This window comes from Rhinoderma darwinii, chromosome 2, assembly GCF_050947455.1.
Source record: "Rhinoderma darwinii isolate aRhiDar2 chromosome 2, aRhiDar2.hap1, whole genome shotgun sequence".
Lineage (NCBI taxonomy): Eukaryota > Metazoa > Chordata > Amphibia > Anura > Rhinodermatidae > Rhinoderma > Rhinoderma darwinii.
The window spans coordinates 478203765-478225240 of record NC_134688.1 but is presented as its reverse complement, the minus strand read 5'-3'; the positions used below and the strand labels follow the sequence as shown (position 1 = coordinate 478225240).

The following is a 21476-nucleotide window of genomic DNA, read 5'->3' as shown; positions in this document are numbered from 1 at the left end:
ATATGGGGGAGGTGGGGGACTGTATGGCACTGTCTACAAGGGGGAGGTGGAGGACTGTATGGCACTGTCTACAAGGGGGAGGTGGAGGACTGTATGGCACTGTCTACAGGGAGGCTGAATGGCAATATCTACAGGGGGGCACTATACTGTGTGGGGGCCACTAAGCGGACATTATACTGTGTAGGGGTACTACAGGTGGCATAATACTGTGGGCACAATTAGTGGACAAAATTCTGTGTCCTTGAAGGGGTTGTAATATATTATTAAATATTATTATTATTATTATACTGTATGGGGGCACTAAAGGGGCATTCTAATTTTTTTATGGGCCATTTTTTTTTAATGATGGGGTGGGGCGCCGAAAGATCATTTCCCACAGAGCGCCATCTATCCTAGGGCCGGCCCTGGTGATGATGATGATGATGGTGATGGTAATGATGGTGGTGATGGTGATGATGGTGCTGATGATGGTGATGATGGTAATGATGGTGGTGGTGATGATGGTAATGATGGTGGTGGTAATGATGATGGTGATGGTGATGATGGTGATGATGGTGGTGATGGTGATGATGGTAATGATGATGGTGGTGATGATGGTAATGATGGTGGTGATGGTGATGATGGTGATGGTAATGATGATGGTGATGATGGTGGTGATGGTGATGATGGTGATAATAGGACACAAGACACATACCAGGGATAACCAGAAGGTCCCAGGACTGGCGTAGAAACCACACAGGATGGGACTGGGATCTTTCGGAACGTACAGCTCTGGCAGCTTCTCCTCTTCATCATCGGTGATTGGCAGCAGGTCGTCCTCTGACAACTCCACTCCCCGCTCCTTCTGTTGCTGTATCCAGGCTTCCCGCTCCTTACTCTTCTGCTCTCTGTTCTTCCGTATGCGTTCCAGCTGCTCCTCCCTCTGCAACGCAGACAAGAAGAAATTATAAGCAACAAATATTCCAACCTAATGAATATATAGACTCTAAACAGAGTTGTGTTAATGGCTAGGGACTGCTTTAAAGCATCACTGTCCCCCCAAAAAATCATCTAGGCAGCTCCATACACAGATAGTTATGACACAAGAAGAAAATAGAGCTTTTGACGCCAGTATGTCAATATATAAAAAGTTATAAATTTATTTGAACAGACAACATATACATTTAAAATTAATACAAAAAGTATGACTCTAGAAAATTACGGAGACCGTACTCACAAGCTGCTACACAAAATGGTCTATGGGCAAGCAAAATACCCAGCACTGTATGGACCACCGCACATTTTGAAGTCAAAGACAATGCATAACATAGGGTTTAAATGGTCAAATCAGCAGTTGAGAAGCATTGTAGACATGGCCTTCGAAGATGGCATTATCCCCAAAAAAATACGTGATGGACTAACCATTGAGGACCCAAGAATCCCAACTCTATACCTCCTCCCAAAGATCCATAAGGATCCCATTGACCCCCCGGGCCGCCCGATCGTGTCCGGGATAGATGGATTATGTGATCCAGTATGTAAATTTATTGATCATTACTTGAAACCACTGGTATATGATCTACCGTCCTATGTCAGGGACACGACGGACGTGCTTGGGAGGGTCAATGGAATCCAAATTGAAACAGACATGTATCTGGTGACTGCAGACATAGAGTCACTTTATACAAGTATCAGGCATCAGGATGGGCTGGAAGCGGTCCGCTTCTTCCTGGGGACCGGCAACCGGGATGGCCATCTATGTGAATTTATTCTTGAACTATTACAGTTTATTCTCAGCCACAATCTGTTTGTATTTAAGGACTGTTTCTACTTGCAGAGACAGGGGACTGCCATGGGGGCGGCGTGTGCGCCGTCCTATGCGAACCTGTTTCTGGGATTGTGGGAGAGACAGGTTTTCCTGGGGGACGGCGCCCACGCTGCCGACCAGGTGCAGATGTGGCTGAGATACATTGATGACATTTTTTTCATATGGCAAGGATCGGAGTCTGGCCTGATGGGATTTATGCAGCAGCTTAACCAAAACCCATTTAACATCAAATTGACATACAAGTATCACCGGCAACAGGTGGAATTCCTGGATATACGAATTTTTTCGGACAATGAGGGTTATTTGCATACGGATGTATTCCGTAAATCTACATCGGTTAACTCGCTGCTGCATGCCTCATCATCCCACACTCCATCCACGATCAAAGCCATCCCGGTTGGTCAATTTCTCAGGATGAGGCGGATCTGCTCCTCTGATGCACTGTTTGAACATCAATCCGCAGATTTAAGGGAGAGATTTTTGGAACGTGGTTATAGCAAGAGAGCTATAAAATCTGGCTATAGGAGAGCAAAAACAACGCCACGCCGGGATCTCCTCACCTCTAAACAACAGCAGGATAAGGAACCCGGGGTACGGTTTATATCGACTTACAATGGGCAGTGGAATAAGATGCGTGGCATCTTGGAGAGACACTGGCCCATTCTTATGTCTGAACCACAACTAGCACAAAATCTGTCTGAAAGACCCCTTATGACAGCTAGAAGAGCCAGGAACCTGAGGGATCTACTGGTGAAGAGTCACTATGTCCCACGACAGACGGCGCTCTTTGGCTCAAGCGGACCCAGAAAGGGCTGTTTTCCTTGTGGCAAATGTAGAGCCTGTGCCAACATATGTCGGGCAATTGACTTCTCATCAGCTGACGGAGTACGTCACTTTGAGATTCGGGATTATATCTCGTGCAGTACCGCTTACGTTATTTATCTGGCTACATGTGGGTGTTCCAAGATATACGTTGGACTAACTTCACGCGAACTACGAATTCGCACCCGTGAGCATGTGCGGGATATTGTGAACGCTCGCACGGTCGACGATTTGACACAATTAAAAACGATACCCCGACATTTCAAACTTCATCATGAGTCCAATCCAAAAACCTTCCTGGTGAAGGGCATTGATAGGATACATTGCGGCATCAGGGGGGGTAATGCGAAGGTGTTGGCGCAAAGGGAAAGCAAATGGATAGTTATGTTGGGATCCATGACTCCACGGGGACTTAATGAGAATCTTAGCTTTGTTCCATTTCTTTAGGTTTATCTCACAGTTCCTACCACCCGTGTATGTCTATATTTGTATTTTTAATTATATCTATTTTATATGTCTTTACTAGATATGACGAGTAACTGACCGAGCCCCCTTTTTTGTCCTTTGGAATCGGCCTGAATTTTATGAACCTCCGCGAGACATCACTTCAAGAAAAACTGCATTGCCAATAATGCTTCTATATAGGGACAATGACATCGGTTCCTTGATATGTACTTCCTTTTTTTAATCATGGATATGACTGACGTAACATTGAGTATATATAGATATGTAATTGTTGATATACATATATTCTCTATGCCCGTCTTGTACTTATATATATTTTATACTTTATATTCCTATTCACGATTTTTCATTATACTATATAACTATATTACGCATCATTCACTGTTTATTATATTTATTAATTCTCAATAACTTTCATTAATCATAATTTTGTCACTTTATATCATTCTTTTGGGACAAATTACTAAAATTGTTCACTTATGCACTTTTATATTATTACTTTTATTTTATTTAATTTCATTACACATATTCACAAATTATTTGTTATTGGTTTGTTCTCTATTTTTCTATGGAGTCATATTTATTATCATTTTTTGTGTGTGCCTATGTGTTGGATGTATATCACTGCAAATATGAGGAATATTGTATTTTGCATTTACTGTTACAGTATCTATGGGATCAAAGCAATATATAATGGGCAGGATGAACGTTTGCAAATTACAGTATCCATAGTAAGAGTTACTTGTGCCCTATTAAGTCTTATGGACTCTTTATGACCATACATATTAGTACATGTAATAACTAGCGTCCCCTCTCTCATCCCCTATTGGGGACGGAAATAGATCATGGGATGGAGAGTCGGGGCATGTAGGAATTAGATGCTTTGGGAGCTATTGGCGATGCATTTGACATGTGAATGTCCTGATCATCGGCCCAGTTATACATACCGTGACAGATCCCACTGTCCTTGATTCGGCGGTGCTGTGCGCATGTCCGCTGCGGCGGCTTGGTGCGGGACATTCCCCCTCTGTCTCCGTGGGCGCATTGCGCATATCCGGAATTCCCGTGACGCGTCAGGATTCCGGATGTGCGCTGCCGTGCCTGGAGCCGGATGTGGGGCCTGCCTCGCTTCCGGCTGCCTCAGCGTTCTTGCGCCGCTGGGCTCAATCGTAATCAAAGGATATGGACACTATAAAGGGGTAGTGGTGGGACACACACAGTTACACATCCCCTTGAGGAAGCTTTTCGAAGTGAAACGCGCGTCGGGGTATACGGCGGAGCAGACACTCCTTCACTCTCTGTTTCACACATGGGTAAGTCCCTAGATTTGACCATTTAAACCCTATGTTATGCATTGTCTTTGACTTCAAAATGTGCGGTGGTCCATACAGTGCTGGGTATTTTGCTTGCCCATAGACCATTTTGTGTAGCAGCTTGTGAGTACGGTCTCCGTAATTTTCTAGAGTCATACTTTTTGTATTAATTTTAAATGTATATGTTGTCTGTTCAAATAAATTTATAACTTTTTATATATTGACATACTGGCGTCAAAAGCTCTATTTTCTTCTTGTGTCATAAATATTCCAACCTAATGGGATGTTTACAAGGATTATTCATTAATGGAGTTTTCCTCCTAAACTAGGGATGGATGACAACTACGTTTTCATTGTCTTCTATGTAGTCCAGATGTCATGTGACCATCAAATAATAGGGTCACAATACAAAGAGGTTACAATCAACTTCACTTAAAGGGGTTGTCCAGAATTTAGAAAAACATGGCAAACAGCGCCACACCTGTTCATAGGTTGCGTCTGGTATTGCAGCTCAGCTCCATAGAAGGTGTGGTGCTGTTTATGGTAGAAAGTAGCCATGTTTTTCTAACCCCTTTAAGCATAATCACCTCGGGCTGAAGTGTTATACAACTATCCAATATACTTTGTGCTTCAATTCCTCACCAATTCTTAGATCTTTGCATCGTCCTGCTCACACAGCTGCAGTTTGTTACAATGCATCAGTTTAGGTCATCCTTTGTGAGTTTTACACAGCAGCCACATAAAGCTCTTTGTTGTCCTGGACCTCAGGGTGACAGATCTTACATACACTGGTACATTGTAACAACCCCTCTGCTGTTTGAGCAGGGCAGGTTTTCAGCCTCTAAATATAAAGAATGTTTGCATTCACTGACAGAAAGCAGAGATCTTAAAAAAGGAGTGGAATTAAAAGACAAAGTATATTAGAGAGTTACAGAACTTTTCATCATACAATGGTTACGTTTTATTTACATAGGACAGAACGAGTCTTTTAAAGGGGTTTTGCAGGACTTTTATGACCGATCTTTAGGACAGGTCATGAATATTAGATCGTAGGGGTTTGATTACCAGCCCCCCTCCCCCCCACCGATCAGCTGATTGAAGGGGCCGCGGCGGAGTATTGAGGCCTCTTTATTGGTTAACAGCTACATTGCTTTGTATTGCTGCTCTTTACAATGCTGTCCTAGTCAAGTGAATGAGACTGAGCTGCAGTACCAGGCACAGCCACCACATAATGTATGGCACTGTGTTGTAAGCAATGAAGAGGCTGCAGCGCTCAGCGGAGTGCCGTAGCCCCTTCAATCAGCTGATTGGTGGGGGCGGTAAGAGTCAGACCCCCACCGATCTTATATTGATGACCTATCCTAAATAAGGGTCATCAATATCAAAGTCCCGGCAATAAGGGTATGTTCACACGGCAGCGTCCGTAACGGCTGAAATTACGGGGCTGTTTTCAGGAGAAAACAGCCCCATCATTTCAGCCGTAACGGCATGTGCAGGCGCTTGAACGCTGCGTCCATTACGGACGTAATGGGCGCTGCTTTTCATTGGAGTCCATGAATAACGGCTACAATTACGTCCCAAGAAGTGACAGGCACTTCTTTGACGCGGGCGTCTTTTTTACGCCCCGCCTTTTGACAGCGGGGCGTAAAAAAAATGACCGTCGGCACAGAACATCGTAAGACCCATTCAAATGAATGGGCAGATGTTTGCCGACGCTATTGAGGCGCATTTTCGGACGTAATTTGGGGCTAAAAGGCCCGAATTACGTCCGTAAATAGTGTGTGAACATACCCTTAGGCTTAAAGGAGTTTTTTGTAGGCGGAAAATCTGCCTCAAAATTCCTTCAGGAATTTTGACGCAGATTTTGACTTGCCAGCAGTATATTTGCCGCGTTTTTCGCTGCGGTTTTTTAAGTGCTGCGGGCAAAAACCGCCGTGAAAAACGTGACCTCTGCCTCGCAATGGGGCTAGTTCACACTGAGTATTTTGGTGCTGTTTTTGACCCGGAAACCACATCGAAACAGCGGTAAAAAGCGCTCACAGAAAAAAGTGACATGCCCTATCTTCAGGCGTTTCCATCTCTGACATCCTATTGACGTCAATGGGAGGCAGAGATCGCGTAATATGTGTATAATGTGGCTGCCGGATCTGAAGGGTGGATGTAATATGTGTATAATGTGGCTGCCGGATCTGTAGGGTGGGTGTAATGTGTGTATAATGTGGCTGCCGGATCTGTAGGGTGGGTGTAATATGTGTATAATGTGGCTGCCGGATCTGTAGGGTGGGTGTAATGTGTGTATAATGTGGCTGCCGGATCTGCAGGGTGGGTGTAATGTGTGTATAATGTGGCTGCCAGATCTGCAGGGTGGGTGTAATGTGTATATAATGTGGCTGCCGGATCTGCAGGGTGGGTGTAATATGTGTATAATGTGGCTGCCGGATCTGCAGGGTGGGTGTAATGTGTGTATAATGTGGCTGCCGGATCTGCAGGGTGGGTGTAATGTGTGTATAATGTGGCTGCCGGATCTGTAGGGCGGGTGTAATATGTGTATAATGTGGCTGCCGGATCTGCAGGGTGGGTGTAATGTGTGTATAATGTGGCTGCCGGATCTGTAGGGTGGGTCTAATGTGTGTATAATGTGGCTGCCGGATCTGTAGGGTGGGTCTAATGTGTGTATAATGTGGCTGCCGGATCTGTAGGGTGGGTGTAATGTGTGTATAATGTGGCTGCCGGATCTGTAGGGTGGGTGTAATGTGTGTATAATGTGGCTGCTGGATCTGCAGGGTGGGTGTAATGTGTGTATAATGTGGCTGCCGGATCTGTAGGATGGGTGTAATATGTGTATAATGTGGCTGCCGGATCTGTAGGGTGGGTGTAATATGTGTATAATGTGGCTGCCGGATCTGTAGGGTGGGTGTAATGTGTGTATAATGTGGCTGCCGGATCTGCAGGGTGGGTGTAATATGTGTATAATGTGGCTGCCGGATCTGCAGGGTGGGTGTAATATGTGTATAATGTGGCTGCCGGATCTGCAGGGTGGGTGTAATGTGTGTATAATGTGGCTGCCGGATCTGTAGGGTGGGTGTAATGTATGTATAATGTGGCTGCCGGATCTGTAGGGTGGGTGTAATGTGTGTATAATGTGGCTGCCGGATCTGCAGGGTGGGTGTAATGTGTGTATAATGTGGCTGCCGGATCTGCAGGGTGGGTGTAATATGTGTATAATGTGGCTGCCGAATCTGTAGGGTGGGTGTAATATGTGTATAATGTGGCTGCCGGATCTGTAGGGTGGGTGTAATGTGTGTATAATGTGGCTGCCGGATCTGTAGGGTGGGTGTAATGTGTGTATAATGTGGCTGCTGGATCTGCAGGGTGGGTGTAATGTGTGTATAATGTGGCTGCCGGATCTGCAGGGTGGGTGTAATGTGTGTATAATGTGGCTGCCGGATCTGTAGGGTGGGTGTAATATGTGTATAATGTGGCTGCCGGATCTGTATGGTGGATGAAATATGTGTATAATGTGGCTGCCGGATCTGTAGGGTGGGTGTAATATGTGTATAATGTGGCTGCTGGATCTGCAGGGTGGGTGTAATGTGTGTATAATGTGGCTGCCGGATCTGCAGGGTGGGTGTAATATGTGTATAATGTGGCTGCTGGATCTGCAGGGTGGGTGTAATGTGTGTATAATGTGGCTGCCGGATCTGTAGGGCGGGTGTAATATGTGTATAATGTGGCTGCCGGATCTGTAGGGCGGGTGTAATGTGTGTATAATGTGGCTGCCGGATCTGCAGGGTGGGTGTAATGTGTGTATAATGTGGCTGCCGGATCTGCAGGGTGGGTGTAATGTGTGTATAATGTGGTTGCCGGATCTGAAGGGTGTGTGTAATATGTGTATAATGTGGCTGCCGGATCTGCAGGGTGGGTGTAATGTGTGTATAATGTGGCTGCCGGATCTGTAGGGTGGGTGTAATGTGTGTATAATGTGGCTGCTGAATCTGTAGGGTGGGTGTGATGGCAGGAAGGAGGTGAAGGGAAAGTGAGCCCTAATCTACCCACCGCCCTGTCCCTGCCTACTTGCAACGACCCGCCCTAGGCGACGAGGTACAACTGGGCGGCGGTCCCTACGCTGTCTAAGTGCACAGGAAAACAAACAGGGAACACGCAAGGGAAGGGGCAGTAGCCACGGAACGCCACGAGGAAACGGAGCGGCGAACGAACAGTCAGGACCAGGACGAAGTGAGTAACCCGAGCGGGCACGGAGACAGAAGCAAGCCAGGGGCAAAGCAAAGCAAAGCAAGTCAAGTCAAGGAGAACTGCAGCAAGGCAGAAGCACGGCAGAAGCAGGCTGGAGCAAGCAGCAGTGGGGCCAGGAATCCAAAAGAATAACAAGCAATGAGGAAGAGAAAACTGCAGGTATAAATGGACAGGGGGCGGAGCTAACTCTGACTGACCAGGCCGCGATAGGCTCTCCCACTCCTGAGCCTGCCACCCTGATTGGTGGGAGCCGGTGTCAGTCTAAGAGGTCTGGCCTCAGGTGTCGACTGATTAACCCTGGGAGTCTCCACAGACGTAGTGCCTGGCAGATCCTTTACAGTACTCCCCCTTTTATGAGGGGCCACCGGACCCTTACTAAGAGGACCCGGTTTAGTGGGGAAGAGAAGGTGGAACCTCCTGACCAATACCCCAGCGTGAACATCTCGAGCAGGTACCCAAGTCCTCTCCTCCGGCCCGTATCCTCTCCAATGGACCAGGTACTGGAGGGAGCCCTGGATCATCCTACTGTCCACAATCTTGGCCACCTCGAATTCCACCCCCTCAGGGGTGAGAACGGGAACAGGAGGTTTCCTAGAGGGGGACCAGGACGGGGAGCAGCGTTTAAGGAGGGAAGCATGAAAGACGTCGTGTATGCGGAAGGATGGGGGCAGCTCCAGACGGAAGGATACAGGGTTGAGGACTTCAATGACCTTATAAGGCCCAATAAATCGGGGAGCAAACTTCCTGGACGGGACCTTAAGGCGCAAGTTCCTGGACGACAACCAGACCAAATCCCCGACGACAAACCGGGGGTTAGCAGAACGTCTACTATCCGCCTGAATCTTTTGTGCGCTCTGGGACGCCTCTAGGTTCTTCTGAACCTGGGCCCAGACAGTGCACAGTTCCCGATGAACATCCTCTACCTCAGGATTATTGGAACAACCAGGGGAGACGGAGGAGAACCTTGGGTTAAACCCGAAATTACAGAAAAACGGGGAGACCCCTGACGAGTTACTGACCCGGTTATTCAGGGAAAATTCAGCAAGGGGAAGGAATGAGACCCAATCGAATTGACAGTCAGAGATGAAACACCTTAAATATTGTTCCAGGGATTGGTTGGTCCTTTCCGTTTGGCCATTAGTTTCGGGATGGAAGGCGGAGGAGAAGGACAGATCAATCTCCAACTTTTTACAAAAGGCTCTCCAAAATAAGGAAACAAATTGTACCCCTCTGTCCGAAACGATATTGACTGGGGCCCCATGGAGACGCAGGATGTGTTTCACAAACAAAGAAGCTAACGTCTTGGCGTTAGGTAGCTTCTTAAGGGGCACAAAGTGGCACATCTTGCTGAAGCGGTCGACTACCACCCACACCACCGACTTGCCCTGAGATGGAGGCAAATCGGTGATAAAATCCATGGAGATATGGGTCCAAGGTCTCTGGGGAATGGGCAAGGGACGTAGTAGGCCCGCAGGTCGGGACCTAGGGGTTTTGGACCTAGCGCAAACCTCACAAGCGGCGACGTAAGCCCTAACATCTTTAGGCAACCCAGGCCACCAATAGTTTCTGGTAATGAGGTGTTTGGTGCCCAAGATGCCAGGATGACCAGATAGAGCGGAGTCATGGTTTTCCCTGAGTACCCTCAGCCGGTATTGCAGGGGAACAAACAGTTTGTCCCCAGGGACGTTCCCGGGAGCTGCACCCTGATCAGCCGCGATATCAGAAGCTAAATCAGAATCCGTGGCAGAGACGATTATACCAGGGGGTAAAATACAAGCGGGATCCTTCTCGGAAGGAGGATTGGCCATGAAACTACGTGACAGAGCATCAGCCTTAATATTCTTGGACCCAGCCCTATAGGTAACCAAGAAATTAAATCTGGTAAAGAATAGTGCCCACCGAGCTTGTCTAGGATTAAGCCTCCGGGCCGATTCTAGGAAAACCAGATTCTTGTGATCCGTAAGGACCGTTACCTGGTGTCTGGCCCCCTCCAGGAAGTGCCGCCACTCCTCAAAAGCCCATTTAATGGCTAGAAGTTCGCGGTTGCCAATATCATAGTTACTCTCCGTGGGCGAAAACTTCCTAGAGAAGTAAGCACAGGGGCGGAGATGGGTGAGGGAGCTGGTACCCTGGGACAAGACGGCCCCCACTCCCACCTCGGAAGCGTCAACCTCCACAATAAATGGCTCCTCTTGGTTGGGCTGAATCAGCACGGGGGCCGAGATAAAGCACTTCTTGAGAGTCTCAAAGGCCTGGACGGCCTCAGGGGGCCAATGGAGGACATCAGCACCCTTGCGGGTAAGGTCCGTAAGAGGCTTAGCGACGACCGAGAAGTTGGCAATAAATCTCCTGTAATAGTTGGCGAACCCTAAAAAACACTGTAACGCCTTAAGGGAGGCAGGTTGGACCCATTCCGCCACAGCTTGAACCTTGGCAGGGTCCATGCGGAATTCATGAGGAGTGAGGATTTGCCCTAAAAATGGTATCTCCTGTACCCCAAAGACACATTTTTCAGTCTTAGCAAACAGATTATTCTCCCGAAGGACCTGGAGCACCTTCCTGACATGCTCCACGTGAGAGGACCAGTCCTTGGAAAACACCAGTATGTCATCAAGGTACACAACAAGAAAATTACCCAGGTACTCTCTCAGGATTTCATTAATAAAATTCTGGAAGACAGCAGGGGCGTTACACAACCCAAAGGGCATGACCAGGTATTCGAAATGACCCTCGGGTGTGTTGAACGCAGTTTTCCACTCATCCCCCTCTTTGATGCGGATAAGGTTATATGCCCCCCGTAGATCGAACTTAGAAAACCATTGGGCTCCCTGAACCTGATTAAAAAGATCCGGAATCAAAGGAAGTGGGTACTGGTTCCTTACAGTGACCTTATTCAGGTTACGATAATCAATGCACGGCCTAAGACCACCATCCTTCTTCCCCACGAAGAAGAAGCCAGCACCTACAGGAGAAGTCGAGGGGCGAATGAAACCCTTGGCCAGGCATTCTTGGATATACACCCTCATGGCTTCACGTTCAGGACATGAAAGATTAAATATCCTACCTTTAGGAAGCTTGGCACCAGGCACCAAATCGATAGCGCAATCGTAATCTCTATGAGGGGGCAACACCTCGGAGGCCTCCTTAGAAAACACATCGGCGAAGTCCTGAACAAACTCAGGAAGCGTGTTTACCTCCTCCCGGGGAGAAATAGAGTTAACCGAAAGACATGACATAAGACATTCATTACCCCATTTGGTGAGATCCCCAGTATTCCAATCAAACGTGGGATTATGCAACTGCAACCAGGGAAGGCCTAAAACCAGATCAGACGATAATCCCTGCATTACCAGTACAGAGCACTGCTCCAAATGCATGGAGCCAACCAGGAGTTCAAAAACAGGAGTATGCTGAGTAAAATAACCATTAGCAAGGGGAGTAGAGTCGATTCCTACTACAGGGATAGGATAAGGTAAATCAATACAAGGCATCTTTAGAGACATAGCAAATTCCACAGACATGATATTAGCAGATGAGCCAGAATCCACGAAAGCACTGCCCGTGGCAGACCGGCCAGCAAACGAGACCTGAAAGGGAAGCAAAATTTTATTGCGTTTCACATTAACGGGAAATACCTGTGCGCCCAAGTGACCTCCCCGATGATCACTTAGGCGCGGAAGTTTTCCGGCTTCTTATTCTTGCGCCTGGGACAGGTGTTCAGTAGATGCTTGTCGTCCCCACAGTAGAAGCAGAGACCGTTCATTCTGCGATACTCCCTACGTTGTCGAGGGGACATGGAGGCCCCGAGTTGCATAGGTACCTCCGAGTCCTCCGTGGAGGGGCGAGGAGGCGGGACCTCGGGGGGGATCGCAGAAAAGTCAGAGGGGAGCACACTGAAGCGTTCTAGCTGACGTTCCCTGAGACGTCGGTCAAGTCGTACTGCTAGGGCCATAACCTGGTCAAGAGAGTCAGACGAGGGGTAGCTAACCAGCAGATCCTTCAGGGCGTCAGATAATCCTAACCTAAACTGGCACCTTAGGGCCGGATCGTTCCACTGAGAAGCTACGCACCACTTCCTAAAATCAGAACAGTATTCCTCAACCGGTCTCCTACCCTGACGTAAGGTCACCAGCTGACTCTCGGCTAAAGCAGTCCTGTCAGTCTCGTCGTAAATGAGTCCGAGGGCAGAGAAAAAACGATCAACAGAGGAAAGTTCAGGGGCGTCAGGAGCCAAGGAGAAGGCCCACTCTTGGGGCCCTTCCTGGAGTCGGGATATGATGATACCCACCCGCTGGTTCTCGGAACCTGAGGAGTGGGGCTTTAGGCGGAAATACAGTCTGCAACTCTCCCGGAAGGAGAGAAACGTCTTACGGTCCCCTGAAAACCGGTCAGGTAACTTGAGGTCGGGTTCTAGAGGTGAGGTGGTGCGCCCAACCCTTTGGGCCAGGGCCTGGACCTGTAGGGAGAGGCCCTGCATCTGCTGGGTCAGGGTCTCAAGGGGGTCCATGATAGCGACAGCGTAGGAGAAATGGTAGACTAGGTAAGGGCTTGTTATTCTGTGATGGCAGGAAGGAGGTGAAGGGAAAGTGAGCCCTAATCTACCCACCGCCCTGTCCCTGCCTACTTGCAACGACCCGCCCTAGGCGACGAGGTACAACTGGGCGGCGGTCCCTACGCTGTCTAAGTGCACAGGAAAACAAACAGGGAACACGCAAGGGAAGGGGCAGTAGCCACGGAACGCCACGAGGAAACGGAGCGGCGAACGAACAGTCAGGACCAGGACGAAGTGAGTAACCCGAGCGGGCACGGAGACAGAAGCAAGCCAGGGGCAAAGCAAAGCAAAGCAAAGCAAGTCAAGTCAAGGAGAACTGCAGCAAGGCAGAAGCACGGCAGAAGCAGGCTGGAGCAAGCAGCAGTGGGGCCAGGAATCCAAAAGAATAACAAGCAATGAGGAAGAGAAAACTGCAGGTATAAATGGACAGGGGGCGGAGCTAACTCTGACTGACCAGGCCGCGATAGGCTCTCCCACTCCTGAGCCTGCCACCCTGATTGGTGGGAGCCGGTGTCAGTCTAAGAGGTCTGGCCTCAGGTGTCGACTGATTAACCCTGGGAGTCTCCACAGACGTAGTGCCTGGCAGATCCTTTACAGTGGGTGTAATGTGTGTATAATGTGGCTGCCGGATCTATAGGGTGGGTCTAATGTGTGTATAATGTGGCTGTCGGATGTGCAGGGTGGGTGTAATATGTGTATAATGTGGCTGCCGGATCTGTAGGGTGGGTGTAATATGTGTATAATGTGGCTGCCGGATCTGTAGGGCGGGTGTAATATATGTATAATGTGGCTGCCGGATCTGTAGGGTGGGTGTAATATGTGTATAATGTGGCTGCCGGATCTGTAGGGTGGGTGTAATGTGTGTATAATGTGGCTGCCAGATCTGCAGGGTGGCTGTAATATGTGTATAATGTGGCTGCTGGATCTGCAGGGTGGGTGTAATATGTGTATAATGTGGCTGCCGGATCTGCAGGGTGAGTGTAATATGTGTATAATGTGGCTGCCGGATCTGTAGGGTGGGTGTAATGTGTGTATAATGTGGCTGCCGGATCTGTAGGGTGGGTGTAATATGTGTATAATGTGGCTGCCGGATCTGTAGGGTGGGTGTAATGTGTGTATAATGTGGCTGCCGGATCTGTAGGGTGGGTCTAATGTGTGTATAATGTGGCTGCCGGATCTGCAGGGCGGGTGTAATATGTGTATAATGTGGCTGCCGGATCTGCAGGGTGGGTGTAATGTGTGTATAATGTGGCTGCCGGATCTGCAGGGCGGGCGTAATGTGTGTATAATGTGGCTGCCGGATCTGCAGGGTGGGCGTAATATGTGTATAATGTGGCTGCCGGATCTGTAGGGTGGGTGTAATGTGTGTATAATGTGGCTGCCGGATCTGTAGGCTGGGTGTAATGTGTGTATAATGTGGCTGCCGGATCTGTAGGGTGGGTGTAATATGTGTATAATGTGGCTGCCGGATCTGCAGGGCGGGTGTAATGTGTGTATAATGTGGCTGCCGGATCTGCAGGGTGGGTGTAATGTGTGTATAATGTGGCTGCCGGATCTGCAGGGTGGGTGTGATGTGTGTATAATGTGGCTGCCGGATCTGCAGGGTGGGTGTAATATGTGTATAATGTGGCTGCCGGATCTGCAGGGTGGGTGTAATATGTGTATAATGTGGCTGCCGGATCTGCAGGGTGGGTGTAATGTGTGTATAATGTGGCTGCCGGATCTGCAGGGCGGGTGTAATGTGTGTATAATGTGGCTGCCTGATCTGCAGGGCGTGTGTAATATGTGTATAATGTGGCTGCCGGATCTGCAGGGTGGGTGTAATATGTGTATAATGTGGCTGCCGGATCTGTAGGGTGGGTGTAATATGTGTATAATGTGGCTGCTGGATCTGCAGGGTGGGTCTAATGTGTGTATAATGTGGCTGCCGGATCTGCAGGGTGGGTCTAATGTGTGTATAATGTGGCTGCCGGATCTGCAGGGTGGGTGTAATATGTGTATAATGTGGCTGCCGGATCTGTAGGGTGGGTGTAATATGTGTATAATGTGGCTGCTGGATCTGCAGGGTGGGTCTAATGTGTGTATAATGTGGCTGCCGGATCTGCAGGGTGGGTCTAATGTGTGTATAATGTGGCTGCCGGATCTGTAGGGTGGGTGTAATGTGTGTATAATGTGGCTGCCTGATCTGCAGGGCGGGCGTAATGTGTGTATAATGTGGCTGCCGGATCTGTAGGGCGGGTGTAATATGTGTATAATGTGGCTGCCGGATCTGCAGGGTGGGTGTAATATGTGTATAATGTGGCTGCCGGATCTGTAGGGTGGGTGTAATGTGTGTATAATGTGGCTGCCGGATCTGTAGAGTGGGTGTAATATATGTATAATGTGGCTGCCGGATCTGCAGGGTGGGTGTAATATGTGTATAATATGGCTGCCGGATCTGCAGGGTGGGTGTAATATATGTATAATGTGGCTGCCGGATCTGTAGGGTGGGTGTAATGTGTGTATAATGTGGCTGCCGGATCTGTAGGGCGGGTGTAATATGTGTATAATGTGGCTGCCGGATCTGTAGGGCGGGTGTAATATGTGTATAATGTGGCTGCCGGATCTGTAGGGCGGGTGTAATGTGTGTATAATGTGGCTGCCGGATCTGCAGGGTGGGTGTAATATGTGTATAATGTGGCTGCCGGATCTGCAGGGTGGGTGTAATGTGTGTATAATGTGGCTGCCGGATCTGTAGGGTGGGTGTAATGTGTGTATAATGTGGCTGCCGGATCTGTAGGGTGGGTGTAATGTGTGTATAATGTGGCTGCCGGATCTGTAGGGTGGGTGTAATATGTGTATAATGTGGCTGCCGGATCTGTAGGGTGGGTGTAATGTGTGTATAATGTGGCTGCCGGATCTGTAGGGTGGGTGTAATATGTGTATAATGTGGCTGCCGGATCTGTAGGGTGGGTGTAATGTGTGTATAATGTGGCTGCCGGATCTGTAGGGTGGGTGTAATATGTGTATAATGTGGCTGCCGGATCTGTAGGGTTGGTGTAATGTGTGTATAATGTGGCTGCCGGATCTGTAGGGTGGGTGTAATGTGTGTATAATGTGGCTGCCGGATCTGTAGGGTGGGTGTAATGTGTGTATAATGTGGCTGCCGGATCTGTAGGGTGGGTGTAATGTGTGTATAATGTGGCTGCCGGATCTGTAGGGTGGGTGTAATGTGTGTATAATGTGGCTGCCGGATCTGTAGTGTGGGTGTAATGTGTGTATAATGTGGCTGCCGGATCTGTAGGGTGGGTGTAATGTGTGTATAATGTGGCTGCCGGATCTGTGCCGTGTTTTTACCTCAATCTTTGACTTGATGCTACTGAATCTGAAGTAACTTAGAGGGAGATTGAAGATTTCATATGATAAAACCAGGTCCATTTTCTCCGGTGCCGGGGCCGGGATCTGAACGGCGAATCCATTCTCACAGAGAACCAGCAGCGCGCTCTGCTCCTGCAACAAGGGAACAAACCACAGTAAACAGGGTGGACCACGAGTGAAGATCCATTGGGCCGATCCAGGGGCCCCATAGGTTGCAATGACGGATGCAGTGGTGGTCCGAGCTCAGTTACTGACGTGATCTCGTGACACGTATCTACGATATATCATATTGGCATTTCCCCTTTAAATGAGGGTTTGGGGATGTCGCTGTCCATGGGGTGGAGTTTTTATAGGTCTATCCAGTGAGTATGAAGAAAGGGTCTGATAATATATAACCCTGTGAGGGGAGAACATCACAACTCATTACGGACTGTCCCACTACTCACGTGTGAGGGGGGAGACCAGTGCAATTCTCTGACCGCTCCTGGAAGACGTACAAATCCCATGGGTTCATAGACGTCTCCGACAGCGAAGAAGAAGACGGTTCTGTCCATGCTCTGTAAGGTAATGGGGTCGGTTATTACAGGTGAATAGATCGGGATTTCTAGAGGGATCATGTTTGATGTTGTAATTAAAAGTGTGATCGAGGATTAGATCAGCATGGCCGCTCTAATGGAGCTGAGCTGCAATACCACACACAACCATAGACTGGGGTGGCGCCTTTTTTAGAAGAGAGAAGCCATGTGTTTCACATTCCTGGACAACGCCTTTAAGTGCTGGTAACAATTATCAATATTAATTATGTCCCAAAGATGGCAGCTGAGACTCAGATATGGGGGTAAAGATAGTGGGCCAGCAGGGGGACTACTCGGCATCCTGACACCTTTCCTGGCATGTCTGTTTTAGAAAATAATTGGATTCCCCATGAGATAATTCTGGAACATCTTTTCTTAGAACTCTGAATTATGCTGTACCTCTGTTATTCCTCCTGGAAATCTATGCATAACTTAACAACTAGGTGTTACCATTCTTTTTGTCAATGGGGCGTGTCCCTACACAGTCCAATCAGTGCTGTCGGTGTCAGACGCCCCCTATTGACAAAGGGGAAAGGAAAAGCTAATTTGTCCATTTATTCATACAATTCCAGGAGGAATAATTGAGTAATGTCTCAACGCAGAGTTCTAAGAACAGATTTTCCTGAATTGTTATTTGATGAAGAATGCAAGTATTTACTAAAACAGACAAGTCAGGAGAGCGGACAGGTCTTCTTCACCTTATATCATGTCTTATACTCCAGTCACATCAAGAGCTGCATTTACATTTCTGTATCTTTTCTTCTAGAGGAAGCTGAACGTCACATCTCACTGCTAAACCATGCTAGATTCAGTGTCTGTGCATATCCAGCTCTGATGTGATGCATTGTGGGAGATGCACTATTTCATGTCGAAAGAGAAACAGCTACATCTTCCACAATGCAGTGTAGCAGAGCGAAGTACATTCAGGGATCGTAGCTAAACTGTTAAGCGTGTGTCTATGATGAACTTCAAGCAGCAACCAGATTTTACCCCAGTGGCGAGGATCTCTCCGTTGCGCTCATATGCCAATGCCGTGACTGGAGCGTTGTGCGGTTTGAAGGCTTGTTTCAGGTTTACTGCGGCATCGCGGGTGCTGCCTCGTCCTGCCATGAGCCTCATGCCCGTGGCATTGTAAACTTCCAGGATACGAACAACCCCGTCTTCAAATCCCACTGCAAACAAGCCGCCTTTTGGATTAACCTGCAGAACAGAGGATAGACGATCAATAGAAGCCTGAGACTGGCGCACGGGTAGAAGCTCCTGATGCGACAAGAAGTTAAGAATAAGGCAACGATTCGGGAACTATTGAGCGCTAGGAAGAGACAGGGAATTATCACTGTGATCTGCCCTCACTGTAAAGAAATAGGGTCAGACCCATACTACACTGGCGAATGAGTCTGAAGACAGGAAGGAGTCTGGAGACGATCTCCTTGTCATGGAAGAATTGGAGCTCTCTGCAGCGCCACCTGCTGGACATATGTCAGTATTCTATTATTTATTATTATTATCATTATTACTAACAGTAATTCAAGAGGGTGAAAACACCCCAACAATCTCATCTGTAGGGGATCCCGGGAACTTAAAGGGGTTGTCCGAGATACCAACATTTTTTCAAAAACTGTGTCATACATTACCCCTTATACAGACAACCTAAATAAAGCATTATTTTTTAAAAAAATTCTACTTAGCACATTTCTTCTTTGAATTTAGCACGGTTTGTTTACATGCAGTTCAGCTCTGGTTTGTTGATCTTTCCTTGTTATGAAACTTTTTTCCCGTGCACGCTCATTGCAGGCTGCAATGAGCGTGCACGTAGCTTCCAAGAGTTCATGTGAGCTGTCCTTGCTCCTCCCCGCTGACCTCCTTCACTGGATTGTCTCCTTGCTGACATTCTTGAAGGATGGTGACCGTTCTCCCCCCATTATGTTTTATTTCTCTTTTCAGGTCTATAAACCTCTTCGTGTCTCCCCTCACCCTCGTCCACCCTCACCCTAACCCTCACCCTAACCCTCGCCCACCCTCCTCTATCTCACGTCTCTCTCCACTAAGGCCATGTTCACACAGAGTTTTTTTGCCGGAGGAATATCTGCCTCAAAATTCTGTCTTGAAGTTTGCGGCAGATTTACCTCTCCCTGCACGTTGATTTTTGCGTCATTTTTCCCGGAGTTTTTTGTGCGCTGTTTGCGGTTTTGTTTGCCGCTTTGTTCGGGCCGTTTTTCGCTTCGTTTATCTTGGCATTTTTTGCTTGTTTGTTTGCGTCTTTTTTTGCTGTGTTTTATGTTGCGTTTATCGTAGCCTTTTTCGTATCGTTTCTTTTTTTGCATCGTTGTTTGCGGCTATTTTTGCTGTGTTTTTGGTTGCGTCTTTCGTGGCGTTTTCCCAGTAGTTTTTCACTGCGTTCTTTGCCTCTTTGTTTGCGGCTTTTTCCGCGATGTTTTTCGCAACGTTTTCCGTGGCGTTTATCGTAGCCTTTTTTGCGTCGTTTTTCGCCTCTTTTTTTTGCGTCGCTGTTTGCGGTTTTTTTTTCTGCGTTTTTCGTTGCGTCTTTCATGGCGTTTTTCCTGTCGTTTTTCGTGGCGTTTTTTGCCTCTTTTTTCGCGGCTTTATTTGCGATGTTTTTCGCGGCGTTTATCGCAGCCTTTTTGGCGTTGTTTTTGCGGCTTTTTTTGCTGCGTTTTTCGTCATGTTTTTCGCCCACGGCAATTGAGCGCCGCGGGCATAAAACAACGGAAATACGCTTTCTCTGCCTCCCATTGAAGTCAATGGGAGGTCAGAGGCGTAAACGCCCGAAGATGGAGCATGTCGCTTCTTTTTCCCACGAGGCAGTTTTACTGCTCGCGGGAAAAAGACGCCGACGCCTCCCATTGAAATCAATGGTACGCATTTTCGGGCCGTTTTTTACAAGTTTTGCTACGCTGTTTCCGCTTAAAAAAAAACCAGGCGGAAACATCCCCGTAATTTCAGCCGTTATGGACGCCCTCGTGTGAACATACCCTAACAATGTAGGCCTAGATACAGGACCCCAGAAGATCTTAACCAGTTCAGGACCGGGCTATTTTGCGCCTTCAGGACCAGACACCGTTTAGCCCTTTTTAGCACGCGTTAGTTAAATGGCTATAACTTTTTTATTTGTTGGGCTAACGACGTGATTTTTGCGACGTTTTTTCCGTAGACTATGCAGGTTTCTTTTTTTATCATTTTTATACACACCTTTTTTGCAATTTTAGAATTTTCTTTCATAAAGTTTGAAAATATTAGTAAAAAAAAAGCTTTTTTACGTTTCAGCTATTTTTTTTTGGTAATAACATAGTTTTACCCTAAAATAGACCTTTTATTTGTGATCGTCATTGTCTACCGTAAATTTTTATATATTACATGTCTATATTAGGGTAATTGGGTCAGCGCTAGCGTTACAACAATGATTGGCGGGGGGAACGTTTTTATTTTGGGGTGGGTATTTTATGTGTATTTATTATTGTATTTTTTTTTGCACTTTACTTTACTATTTTTTTATTACTATTGTCTGTCCCTCTAAGGTCAAAAAAGACCTTTGGGGAACTTTATATATTTTTTTTCTTTCTTTTACACCATGTCTTTCCACTGTAACTGGAGCTGCACAGCAGCCCCAGTTACAGGGGAAATCAGCCCTCTCATAGTGACGATTGTCACTAATAGGGCTGTGCTGGGTCTAGTAAGACCCAGCAACAGTCTGCCACTAACGGCACCCGGCGATCATGTGACCTGTCACATGATACCGGGAGGAATAGAGACAGCGCATTCAGCGCTGTGTACAAGTGATCAGAGAAGACAGAAGCAGCTAAAGCTGCCTCTATCCTCTCCTCAGGGTCCCCGGCAGTCACTGACAGCCGGAGACCCGACATTCAGCTGCCCGATCGCGCGGGCAGCAAGTTAAAACCCGAGCCGTAGAAAGTCTATGGCTCGGGTTTTAAGGACCCGTCCCTGACTGCTGGCCGTAAAAATACAGCCAGCGGTCGGGAACCAGTTGTTAAACAGTGCACGGTGTCCCGCGGGCCGCAGATAACAGCCTCAAGGGCTGCATGCGACCCGTGTGCTGCATCGTGTTGTATAATTCCCTATCAAAGCCTACTATGTGTAGGCTTTGATAGGGGAAGAACTAAAAGTACAGAGGTCACTGTACCTTTCTAGTCCGCGGGTGCCGTCCCTCTTCACTTTTTTCACTGTGAACATGCATAGGCGCGTTCACAGTGAAAAGATGCATAGGCTGGGCGGGCGGGCACGCGCAGAAACGTCACGTCTCCAGTGACGTGTCGTGTCCCATCCGAGGTCTCGCTGGGGCGAGACCATGTGAT

General features: G+C 47.8%; 1 protein-coding gene across 3 annotated transcripts in view; it reads right to left on the bottom strand.

Moving 5' to 3' along the window:
* Positions 1-21476, bottom strand: part of CFAP44 (cilia and flagella associated protein 44) — a 110155-nt gene that overhangs the window by 65387 nt on the left and 23292 nt on the right. For 2 of the 3 annotated variants that reach the window (XM_075854697.1, XM_075854699.1), the window contains exons 13-16: positions 18136-18345; positions 17017-17127; positions 16550-16702; positions 695-922 (exon numbers count right to left, since the gene is read on the bottom strand). In XM_075854697.1, coding sequence (XP_075710812.1) covers positions 695-922; positions 16550-16702; positions 17017-17127; positions 18136-18345 — 702 coding nt within the window. The remainder of the gene's footprint in view (positions 1-694; positions 923-16549; positions 16703-17016; positions 17128-18135; positions 18346-21476) is intronic. The other variant, XM_075854698.1, reaches the window with a different exon arrangement.